This window comes from Nestor notabilis, unplaced genomic scaffold (assembly GCF_000696875.1).
Source record: "Nestor notabilis isolate BGI_N333 unplaced genomic scaffold, ASM69687v1 scaffold3057, whole genome shotgun sequence".
In the NCBI taxonomy this organism is placed as follows: domain Eukaryota; kingdom Metazoa; phylum Chordata; class Aves; order Psittaciformes; family Psittacidae; genus Nestor; species Nestor notabilis.
In genome coordinates, this window is record NW_009937684.1 from 62,221 (window position 1) to 72,786 (window position 10,566).

Sequence of the window (10,566 nt, forward strand, 5' to 3'; positions counted from 1 at the left end):
CTTCAGAGGGAGAGAAAAAAATATGCCCAAATAACTTGAGTGCAAATGGTCTTGCAAAATGCCTATTGTGATCAGGGACAGCAGGATCGGGGGCTTATATTCATTAGAATAATGCTCATGTAATTATGCTGAGCCAAACCCCTAATGCCCTGCAGTGAAATGGGGGGTTACACCACTGACTCTTTTACAGCCCACACATCAATTTGGGGCTCATCTCAAGAATTAGAGGAGGCACCATCAAACAAGAGTCTCTGATCTGCTCCTGCTTCCTTCACTCCTCCACATCAGCATGTGCTCTGGGGACCATCTTCAGAATGATGGGCTTCTTTGGCTGCATGAAACGTTTCGTGTCCAGAACCAGTGGGATCTTGAGCAAGAGATAAAAACAGAATAGCCATGTAAGCTGGGAAAAAGGACAGTCACAACAGTGACAGGAGCCTTTCAGCCCATATACATCCCAGCCACCTCTTGTTTTCAATGCATTTCCTAACTTATAGATGTACTTACAAGTAGGACTGTTATTGCCCACACAAAACAGCCATGACCTGGGGTTTAATAACCCTCAGCTCTTGGGTAAACTGCTTAGTGAATTCTGGCTTTAACATGGCATGGTCCTAAGAGCTTGGTGCACTGATCAACAGGCTGCACGTGGAGGGAAACCCAGCCAAAATCCATCTGGGGAGCTGCAGCTGAGGAAGGACACACAGTGCCATGGTTAATGCTGAAGTGTGTCAGTGCTAAGGGGAGCTAGATCATAATGGGAGTTAGAGGAGCAATAAGCTCTCCAGAAAGAATGAAACTAAGATTGCTGCTCAGGCTGAGCACCAAAGAAAAAGCAATGGGCTTCCATGGGATAGGCTGGAAATCACAGTAAAAGGAACATTGAAAGTGGGTGTTCAAGGGAGTCGTCTTGCAGGGGAAGTAAGAGCGTTTTACCAAGTGTCCTTCATCAATTCAATCCCAGCTCTTCTTCTCTCCATCAAGACAAGGGTAATACACCCCCGACCTGACAAGCTACGTTAAAATCCCCATATCCCAGTAAGCTTTGTTTCAGGAAATTTAAGTAATGTGGGTCAGAGCTCAATGTGCCATAAATGGGGAGTGAGGGGAGGCTGCAGCTTCCATATATATGTATATATATTCCAAAGGCATGCTTCAGCATGAATTTCTCCCTCCCACTCTGATCTGATGTACATGACATCTTCTGTAGAGAAAAGGGCTGAAAGAGCACCCATAAACCTATGGGCACCAATAATACAATACATATTTAACTTGTCTCCTTTTAATTAAAGGCAGTTATAAAAAGAATCAATTTTATGGATTGCAGAGGACTAGAAAAACGTCATTAGACTTGGGGGAGGGTGAATAGGTCACTGCATTGTTAATGGACTATTACAGTCTTTCACCTCCAGGTTACTAGTTGAGTTGCAATCTGAATGTGCAGATATTCCAGCTGAGCACCCGTGCCAAGCAATAATTTAATGAGGATTTTTCTGTTTCTTACAACAAATGTCCTTTGAATACACTTGCTGTCCTCTCTGCTCTGATTTCCCAAGCTTGCCCCGCGAATGAAATGTATTAATGGCACAGCCTTTTGGAGCAGCCAGTGCAGAAAGCCAGGATGGGGCTGGAAACTAACACCAAATATAGAGCTACCTGTCTCTAAGTCACAGGGAGATGCCATTGTATCAGGAAGATACTCCCTTTCTGCTCTCTGGAGCAGGGTCTTCCTAAGCCAGGTCAAGGCAGACTGGCAGTGCACCACTGGGGAGCGAGAACCCCACAACTTAAGTGCACCCAAAGAGAGGCAAAGGACTTCAGGGATTTCAGCCTGACGTATTCCACCAACATTAAATTTGCTCCTGTAAAGGCTTAAAAAAATGTATCAGTAACTCGAGGTGAACCATTTAAATTAACTGAGGAGATTTAAATGCAGTTATTCCCATATGCCTCTCTAATCCACAGTGAAATCTTCCTCCCTGATCTCTGCGTGAAGTAGTAAAACCCAAGTCTGCAGACAAGGTTCAGTGGTTCTGAAGCTAGCAGCCTCTGAACTCCTGGCGGAAGAGAGGGATTTAATGTGCATGAGACACAGGCAAAAGAGACTGTACAGGACCATCTCAGTGGGACTAAAGGGCAGACAATGAAACACATCATCCCGTATCCTCACCGGCGTGTCTTTGCAGGTTCTGAATGAGAAGTTTTGCAATAGGGTGACCACGGCCACTTTCACGATGAGGAGAGCAAACCTCATTCCTATGCAGTTCCTGGGGCCAGCCCCAAATGGCAGGAAGGTGTAGGGGTCAAAAGACTCTCTGCTCTCTTTACTGAACCTGATTACAACAACAAAAAGAAAAGTTAGAGCTGTGGTTGTGTAAGGTTTCAATTCTGAAGTGATGAAGGGTCTGGGAAGGCAAAAGCTTTTTGTGTTTCTGTGCATATTAGAAGAATCCAGCTAGGTCCCTTATTTCTGTCTCAGTAGATACCTTATGCCTCTGCTTTGATCCTGCTGCTTGGAGCTAGTTGTGCATCTCCAGGTGCATCAGGTGAAGAGGGAATACATGGAATATGCTAATGGGTTTCATAACTACTCTTTTCTCAGAACTCCCTCTCAACTCCAAAACTGAACCCAGATTTCAAACCCTAAACCTCACAGGTCTACAGCTTCACGTCTTCCCTTTACATCAAAGCACTGAGTGAATACAAAGATGTTCTCCCCCTGCGTGACTAAAGGCAGGGTTGCTTTTGAGACGTGCCAGCCAGTCCTTTCCTCATCATGGAAAAGCAGGGAAGAACAATCAGCTTCACAGAGAAATTTGCCACTGAGCATTTTCAGTAATACTTCTTAGTGATCAGTTATTTTTCATGTCAGAAAGCTTTTCATTCCCAGTCCACGGGGTCCAGGTACAAACCTCAGCCATGCTAAGTCAGCAGTGAAGTATCTCACTACTGAGACACTGGCATATCCCTCTGATGAACTCCCAGCAAGACAAGTGATCCCTAAAGAGCTCTTGCCCAGCTACCCATGCCCAGTAACCTGCCCATGGCCAGAGTACTCCCATTTGGGTAGTTCCTTCTGCATTCAACACAAGGTGAACATAGGTGATTTCAGCAGCATCCATCTCCCTCCCTATCTTCTGCCTGATACTGCTGCTATGTTTTGTCCCAAAGATCACCACATCCCCACACTGGGTTTAGCTTCCAGGGGTATTTCAACTGCTAGTGCAAAGGCACAGATCTGGTCCTGTGCTCTCTGGACCAGCCCTCAACATCTTTGTCGCCACCAGGTTGCCTTAGGCTATTGCATCATTTCACAGGCTCTGACAGAGACTCCTAAGCAAGAATTGTTTCATGACTTGAGTTGAAAAATTAAGTTTTATTTCCTACCCATCTTTGCCCTTCCACTGCTGATTTGCATGGCATCATGCCAGTCACCCAATGGCTCTTCTTATAATATCTGGCCATAAACCCCTCAGTGTTACAGCTGCTGGGAGCTGCTCTCACTGTTGCTCCCTTCAATGCAGTTAATTAAATTCCATGCACAGTTTATGGATGTAGATCATAAAACTCCCCTCATGGTAATGCTAGGACTAGATGTCAGACAATGATAAATGCCTAATTTAAATGTTATAATCATGCATTCCCCATTTTTGCTGCCATTTCCACTCCCAGGGCTGAGGTTGAATGTGCAGCATTCCCCCTGCCTGGCCCTCACCTCTCAGGCCTGAACTCCTCTGGCTCTGGCCAGTATGCTGGGTCACGATGCAGCACATAGGCTGGGATCATGACCACCATGCCCTTTGGAATAGTCACACCATTGAGCTCCACAGTCTTCTTGCAGACCCTATCAAGCCGGCCTGCAGGGGGGAAGAGCCTGAGGGATTCATTCACCACCATATCGAGGTATTCCATCTGTGTGATGGCACTGTATGTGGGAGTAGCCTGGGGAGAGGAATCAGGATGGTTAGGAACATGGGACTTCAGTCCCCACTCAACAGCCCTGTGATGCTTCCCCTTCACACATTAGAGAGCAGAGGAGGGGAAACCTCAGTGCCAGCACGTCCTTCACTGTCTTATTTCCAGCCTGCCTTCTGGCACATACAGTTGGGAACAACCTCAGCATCTTCCCACCCTCCTTTACCTTGTTGGGCAGGTATGCATCGATCTCATCCTGAAGTCGCTGCTGCACGTCAGGGTGGGTGGCCAGGTTGTATGATAAATAGCTGAGGGTGGAGCTGGTGGTCTCATAGCCAGCAAAGACAAAGACAAGAGCCTGGGCCAGAATCTCCTCATCACTTAATGCTGAAAAGATGCATAAAAGCACATGCAAGAAGCTGAAAACGACAGTTTTGGGAATTCAGGATCCCACTTGTCAATCTAAGTAATGCTATTCATATCTACTTAACAGTTGGTAAAGGAAACATCCAGCTAACCTTCTGGTACCACAAAGGGGTGGATCTGTTGTACAGCCAGAAAACTGCTGTCAAGATCAGCAGTGTTAAGTTGCTCTCTTTAAGAACAGAATCAAGGTATGTGCAGCCTGAGAAGTCTCTGAAAGTCTCTGCTATCTTCTGGGACAAATTCCAGGGAAAGTTAGAGGTGAAGAGATGTCCAGCAGTTCCTCTGAACCATGAGGTGAGCTTTGTGCTGCTGAGGGATTAGTAGCCCTGAGCATAATGTGGCAGTGGCAGTTAGGACAATGCAGGTTTTAACACTGGCACTGCAGTAGTGTCCAAGAGCTGCCAGCATGCAGCCTGTAGTGCAGGATGTCATACAAATATCCTGCCCTGGCACCTCGAAGTTTACAGGCAGCCTGCCTTGACTGAGATTGATGGGCAGGGACAATGCCTTGGCTGAGCCATTATTTTCTAAATCTAACAGTTTAGGCAGGATGAGAGACAGGGAAGAGCTCACAGATGAAGGTACACACAGCACACGTGTTCTGTGTGCTTTATGAAATACAGCCAACGGCGCTGGCCTTGAGAAGACAAAATAAGAAACGGGAGTAAGGAGATATTCACTCTGTTTGCTCTTTGTTGTACAAACAGACCTCAGGATTTATCCCAGGAAATGCAATATAATAAAATAGAGTTGATATGATAAGCATCATTACAGCCCCATTACTGAGACCTTGACTCTCCTGTAGGATTAATGACTAAAACCCTCTCCTGCTTCCTTCCTCTAACCATACAAGGAACTGCCACGCTTTCTGCTGAGAGGACAGATCTCAATGCATACATTTGTAGGAGCTGGTCTCAGTGGACTTGGAGCTCTGTGAGTCAACCATGAGTTGCAGGAAATCAACCCGGCCCTGGGGAGAAACAGGCAGTCAGAGAACATGTGGTGAGGAGAAGGCAACCTTTGTCCAGCACAAGCTCCTTGCTGAGACCTGCTCCATTCACAGCCTCAGGGGCAGGCTCACAGCTTCAGTGAGTGTTGATGTTCACACTGGAGACCCTCTACGGAGACAGACACTCTCCCCGTGTGGAAGCCCAGAGGATGCCACCAGGTCCCTCCTGCACTCAGAAGGACAGCACAGTGAAGAGGAGAGGCCACCAGGGCTGGACTCACCATGCTGCTGCCCTTTTCCCGTTCCTTCTTCATTTTGATGAAGATGTTCATGAAGAAGTCCATGACCTTTGAGGGTAACAGACTCACATTCATCTTTTTCAGCACTGGGATAACAAAGGGGAACAACGCTAAAAGCAAAGAAAAGAACAATGTATTTTAGCCCAAAAGGGGGCCAAAGAAACTCAAAAGTGGCACAAAACATAGAAAGGAGAGATGTAAATTTGGACCCTGACCCCCAAATTCTTTTTGTTGCCTTCAGCTTTCTGTGCCAGAGCAGCTCTCCATCATGTCCTTGTAAACAGGGTCTCTGCTTGAAGGAGGATGCTGCTAAGACCCACAGGGGCTATACTAACCTTGGCTGTGGTTTCCCTGGGGAAATACATTTGCAGCTCTGCTAGGGTGACTCTAATCCTGCAAAGTGCTGAGCATCAACCATATGGCAAGAGAGGCCTCAAGGCTACTACCAAGCAATGCAGGTGGTCACCACCTCCAACATCAGTTCAGGGCTGTATGAGATGAAGTGTGTCATACCTAATAATATGAGCACGGGGTTCAGGAAACTGAATTTGAGAAACTTCTTCATGTTGGTGACAAAGGGGTCACTGGGGTTGCCCATGCAGTCAATCTTCACACTGAAAGAGGTGCTGGCCACCACATCCATGCTGTAGGCTCCAAAAATGCTAGGTAGAGAAGAAGAGAGAGTAAATGGGATGTATCCAACCAGAGTAGTGAATAAGAGCCCATCTAGGAACAATCCTTGAGAGAGGGTATGTCTTTTAGTCAAGGACTCGGTGCAGAGTCCTAACATAGTAGGTCCTGCCCTGACTTGGCAGTAACCATCACTATGTTTTCCCCAGTTTCCCCAGTTGCATTCACTCCCCAATTTTATCCAGCATCAAAACCCTAGGCTGCAGTTGGAAAGCACTGAACTGCAATCTAGGGTAACAAAGACTGTGGTGTTATTTACAGCTGTAAAAGAGATGGCAAAAATGACATCCAAAACTACCACATCTTGCAGAGCTTCTGAAACCAGTGCTGCCCCTTCTTCAGAATGCATGCCCAGTAAAATGAAATGGGGAACAGAGCACAGCTACCCCATTTGAGCAGAGCAAGCCCCCTGCTGAGGAACATACCATGCCCATGACCACGATGGAGTTTGTCTTCATAGTTCACAAGGGATCTATGCTGCAGCGTGGAAAAGGCTCTCCAAGATGGCTCCTTCCCCACACTGAATACAAACTCTTTCCTGCCAGCCCCACACAGTTACTCACTCCTTTACGGTCATGAACTCATCATTAGCCACTTTCTTCTCAACGTTTTTCACTAGTTTTTCACCGTAGTGAATAATGATAGGGAACACCTGAAATGCAAACCAAAGCAGAAGGCACTGTTGGCTCTTTCACCTCCACCAAACAAGGCTGGGCAGTTCCCCTGTTTGAGGAGAAGGTCTGTACTCAGAAATGGCCCAATCCAGCTATTGATGCAAAGTACCAGTGGCTTCTGCTTTACCTCCTTCAGCTTCCCACTGGTGAAGGCTGGAGACAGCACAGTACGAATCCTTTTCCACTTCTCATCTTCAGCCACAGTGATGGCTGACTCCAGGATCCCATTCAAACCTAAGTTCTGCACAGGCAAAATGTTACAGCAAAAGGGACATGGTTTCACAGGGGATGGGTGAAGGTTTCCAGCCCTCTTCCACATCATAGAAATGCAAACAAAAAGACCCACTACAGAGTTTTGACTTGGCCCCTGAAGTCACATCAGCTCTACCTCAACCAGCAAACATAAGCAAAAGTGTAAGAGTCATAAATGACATCAGCCCTAAGGTACATCCAGGCTTATGTCCCAGTGTCCCAGCCAGAACAGTCTCTGCACCTTCCAAGCAGAGTTTTGTTGCTGGTACCATCAATAAACCGGGGCACAACAGAGAGCAGCCACTTGCTGAAGGGCTCAGAGAACAGAAACCAGGAAGAAACTATTCCTTTCTTGCTGCAAGCAGTCTGTACTGGAGAGCAAAGCACGGGGCTAGATACCTACCCGGCGATTGGTGAAAACGGTGTAGCACTCTTTCACCAGGATGTTTTTGATGAGGATGGGGTCCAAAATGACCAGTACAGGCTGCCTGCCATCAAAAATCCTAAGCCAAGAGAAGCACACAGTCAGTCCATTGCTCACGGTCAGTTAGAGCATAAGCAGCCTGCTTTGTCTGTGGCCAGAGCCATGCACATCAACTGCTGCAGCCCAAAGCGTTTGGGCCAGCTGAGTCTCCTCTGACAAAACAGCCAAAGGGATGATTCTGGAATTGGTTTATTATGTAGTAAAACAGGAGAAAGGGAAAGAAAGTGCCAAACCCAGGCAGCATGAGCACTTCTAGCAATCGTCTGAGTTGCCAAAGCAGTGTGGGTTTAGATAAAAGGCAGCTTATGCCATAACACTTGGGCTATGTGAGCTCTGTTTCCACAACTGGTAGCTGGAGTCAATAAATCCACACCAAAGAGCTTACGTGCGGGGTAAAGACATTTCTCTGCCCGGCCTAGGAGGCAACGAGAGGGGAAAAACTCATCTGTCTCCTCCATTTTTCAAACAACGGAGTCAGAAAAACTTAAAAGCCATGGTGTGGGCTAAAGGGCAGGGAGCTTTGGGCACCAGCCGAGGGGAGCTGCTGTCTTCAAGAGGCTTGAGAACATTTAATCTTTCGAAAGAATGCACTGGATTTCATGAAGCCTCCCAGGATCTTTTTTTGCACAACAGTTTTGCTTCGGTTTGAGAGGTTCTCAATAGAAGCAGGATAAGAGGCACCTGCACAACATCACACTGTGCAGGGAGCAGGGAGGCAGGTTGAAAGGTAGCTCATGCCCTGGCTCTGGGAGAAGCAGAGAGGAAGATGAAAACCACCATGGCAGCCTGCGGCTTGCTTTCTGCTCAAGACAGCCAGAAAGGAGTTCAAAGGCATGAGGCTCAGTGTGACACCAAGCAGTGGAGGGTGTTTTCAAAGCTTATGTAAACAAATGACTCCCTGAACTGGCCACCATCATCCCAGCCCTGCACCCTACTGAAATCCCAGGAGGAGAGAAGCCCTGGAGCGATGGCTGGAGACATCCCCTGTGGTGAACCTGGATTTTCCCAAGTTGTCATTGCAGGATTACAGTGCTGAGGCATGGTGGCAATGTACCGCTTTCCATTCTATTTGGGGGCCATGGAGCACCCCAAATAGGCAGTTTTTTCTGCAAAAGGAAACTCACCCCCACATTTTGCCATACTTTTCAAAGCACTTCTGATCAAACTCCACGACTCCCTACAAAAGAAGAAAGGAGAAACAGTTTACCAGCAAGGAGTGATCAAAGCAGATCACATCTGGCAGTGTCATATGCATCCCACAGCCCCAGCGTAAATGGCAGAGCTTGGGATACCTCTTAAGCATCATAGAGATGTAGGGGATATTTGGACTGGAGGGAAAAAGAGAGCAGGGTGGGGGAAAGCACCCTTAACTTCCACTAGCCATCCTGAGCTAAAATTGCAATGAAACAAGGTACAACAGAGTACACAGTTTCAGCGTGAACAGTTAGCAGGCAGAACTAGATACCATGGCGTCCTTTCACCTTCAGCTCAACAAGTTAGAGCTGCTACTGTCTTGTTCTCATGAGAACTTCTACTGCAGTTACAGACCTGGAGTGAGGATGGCTGTCGTGGTTCAAGCCCAGCTGGCAACTTGGAACCACGCAGTCGCTCACTCACTCCCTGCCCCGCTCCCAGAGCGATGGGCAGGAGAATCGGAGGATGTAACTCCCACGGGTTGAGATAACAGCACTCCAGTAACTAAGGTATAATACAAACCACTGCTGCTACCAATAATAATGATAAGGGAAATAACAAAAAAACCCACCCCCCCCCCCCCCGCCGACCCATGCCCAGCCCGACCCGAGCAGCGATCTGGGCCTTCCGGGTAACTCCCCCCAGTTTCTATCCTGGACATGACGTGCTGTGGTATGGAATACCCCTTTGGCCAGTTTGGGTCAGGTGTCCTGGCTCTGCTTCCTCCCGGCTTCCCCTCCTCCCTGGCAGAGCATGAGACTGAGAAAGTCCTTGGTCAGAGTAAACATTACTGAGCAACAACTAAAAACATCGGTGTTATCAGCGTTGTTCCCAGGCTGAAAGTCAAAACCACAGCCCTGCACCAGCTACTAAGAAGGAGAAAAAATGACTGCTGTAGCTGAACCCAGGACATGGCTTTTTTTTGTTTTGCTTTGTTTCCATTAAGGTTTTAACTGATGCTACATGTAAGGACGAAACTTATGGGACACAACATTCGCCATGCATTAAATCATTAGTAAGAGACTACCTGCATGCTGCAAACCCAGCAAACACGACCTAAACACCTCTTTCATTGAAGCTAATACATTTTGGTGTGCATTTGCAGTCAGCTACCTGGGACCAGCTACTACCTAGTTACTTGGTAAGGTTTGTTAACTTGGTAATATTTGAGTTTTATGTAGAAATCTATTTGTCTGGCTTAGTCTCAGGCTGGCCCAACAGCAAGTGGCTGTATTGGGCATTGCTGGGGCTAATTCAGCCTCTTCATGGGGATGACACAAAGCACATACAGTTCTCAGGAATTAGCAGTTTTAAGCATCTCTCCAATGTTTTTCTTTCTTTGTTTCCAACAGAATTTCAGCTGCTGAGGAGCAGGGAGAAATCCAGGGAGAAACTAATGGTTTAAATTAGAAAGCAGATGAAAAACACAGCACACCTCATTCAGCTCAACCTGAATTTGTGTGTTCTCTGTGTGTCCAAATTGCTTCCTACCTGAAAGCATCATTTCCACCCAACTGCATCAAGGGCAGAGGAAAGAGATGCCCAAAGGATGGGAAAACCAGCACCAGCTACAAATAAGAACCTAAGACAACTTCAGAGCAGCAGCTGCTGGTACTCACATGCCGGTACTCCAGGAAAGTTCCGAAAAATGGCAGAGGCCGTGGCCCACGGATGACCAGCTTC

At 47.2% G+C, this 10,566-nt stretch overlaps 1 protein-coding gene across 1 annotated transcript in view; it reads right to left on the reverse strand.

The window, feature by feature from the left end:
- Positions 1-271: 271 nt before the first annotated feature.
- The window catches only part of LOC104409143 (cytochrome P450 3A24-like), an 11,395-nt gene continuing 1,100 nt past the window's right edge, over positions 272-10,566 (reverse strand). The window contains exons 2-13 of the mRNA XM_010018937.1: positions 10,503-10,566; positions 8,814-8,866; positions 7,609-7,708; positions 7,081-7,194; positions 6,843-6,931; positions 6,103-6,251; positions 5,572-5,699; positions 5,239-5,311; positions 4,142-4,302; positions 3,716-3,942; positions 2,171-2,333; positions 272-367 (exon numbers count right to left, since the gene is read on the reverse strand). The exon at positions 10,503-10,566 is cut by the window's right edge and continues 45 nt beyond it. Of these exons, the coding sequence (XP_010017239.1) occupies positions 272-367; positions 2,171-2,333; positions 3,716-3,942; positions 4,142-4,302; positions 5,239-5,311; positions 5,572-5,699; positions 6,103-6,251; positions 6,843-6,931; positions 7,081-7,194; positions 7,609-7,708; positions 8,814-8,866; positions 10,503-10,566 (1,417 nt within the window). The remainder of the gene's footprint in view (positions 368-2,170; positions 2,334-3,715; positions 3,943-4,141; positions 4,303-5,238; positions 5,312-5,571; positions 5,700-6,102; positions 6,252-6,842; positions 6,932-7,080; positions 7,195-7,608; positions 7,709-8,813; positions 8,867-10,502) is intronic.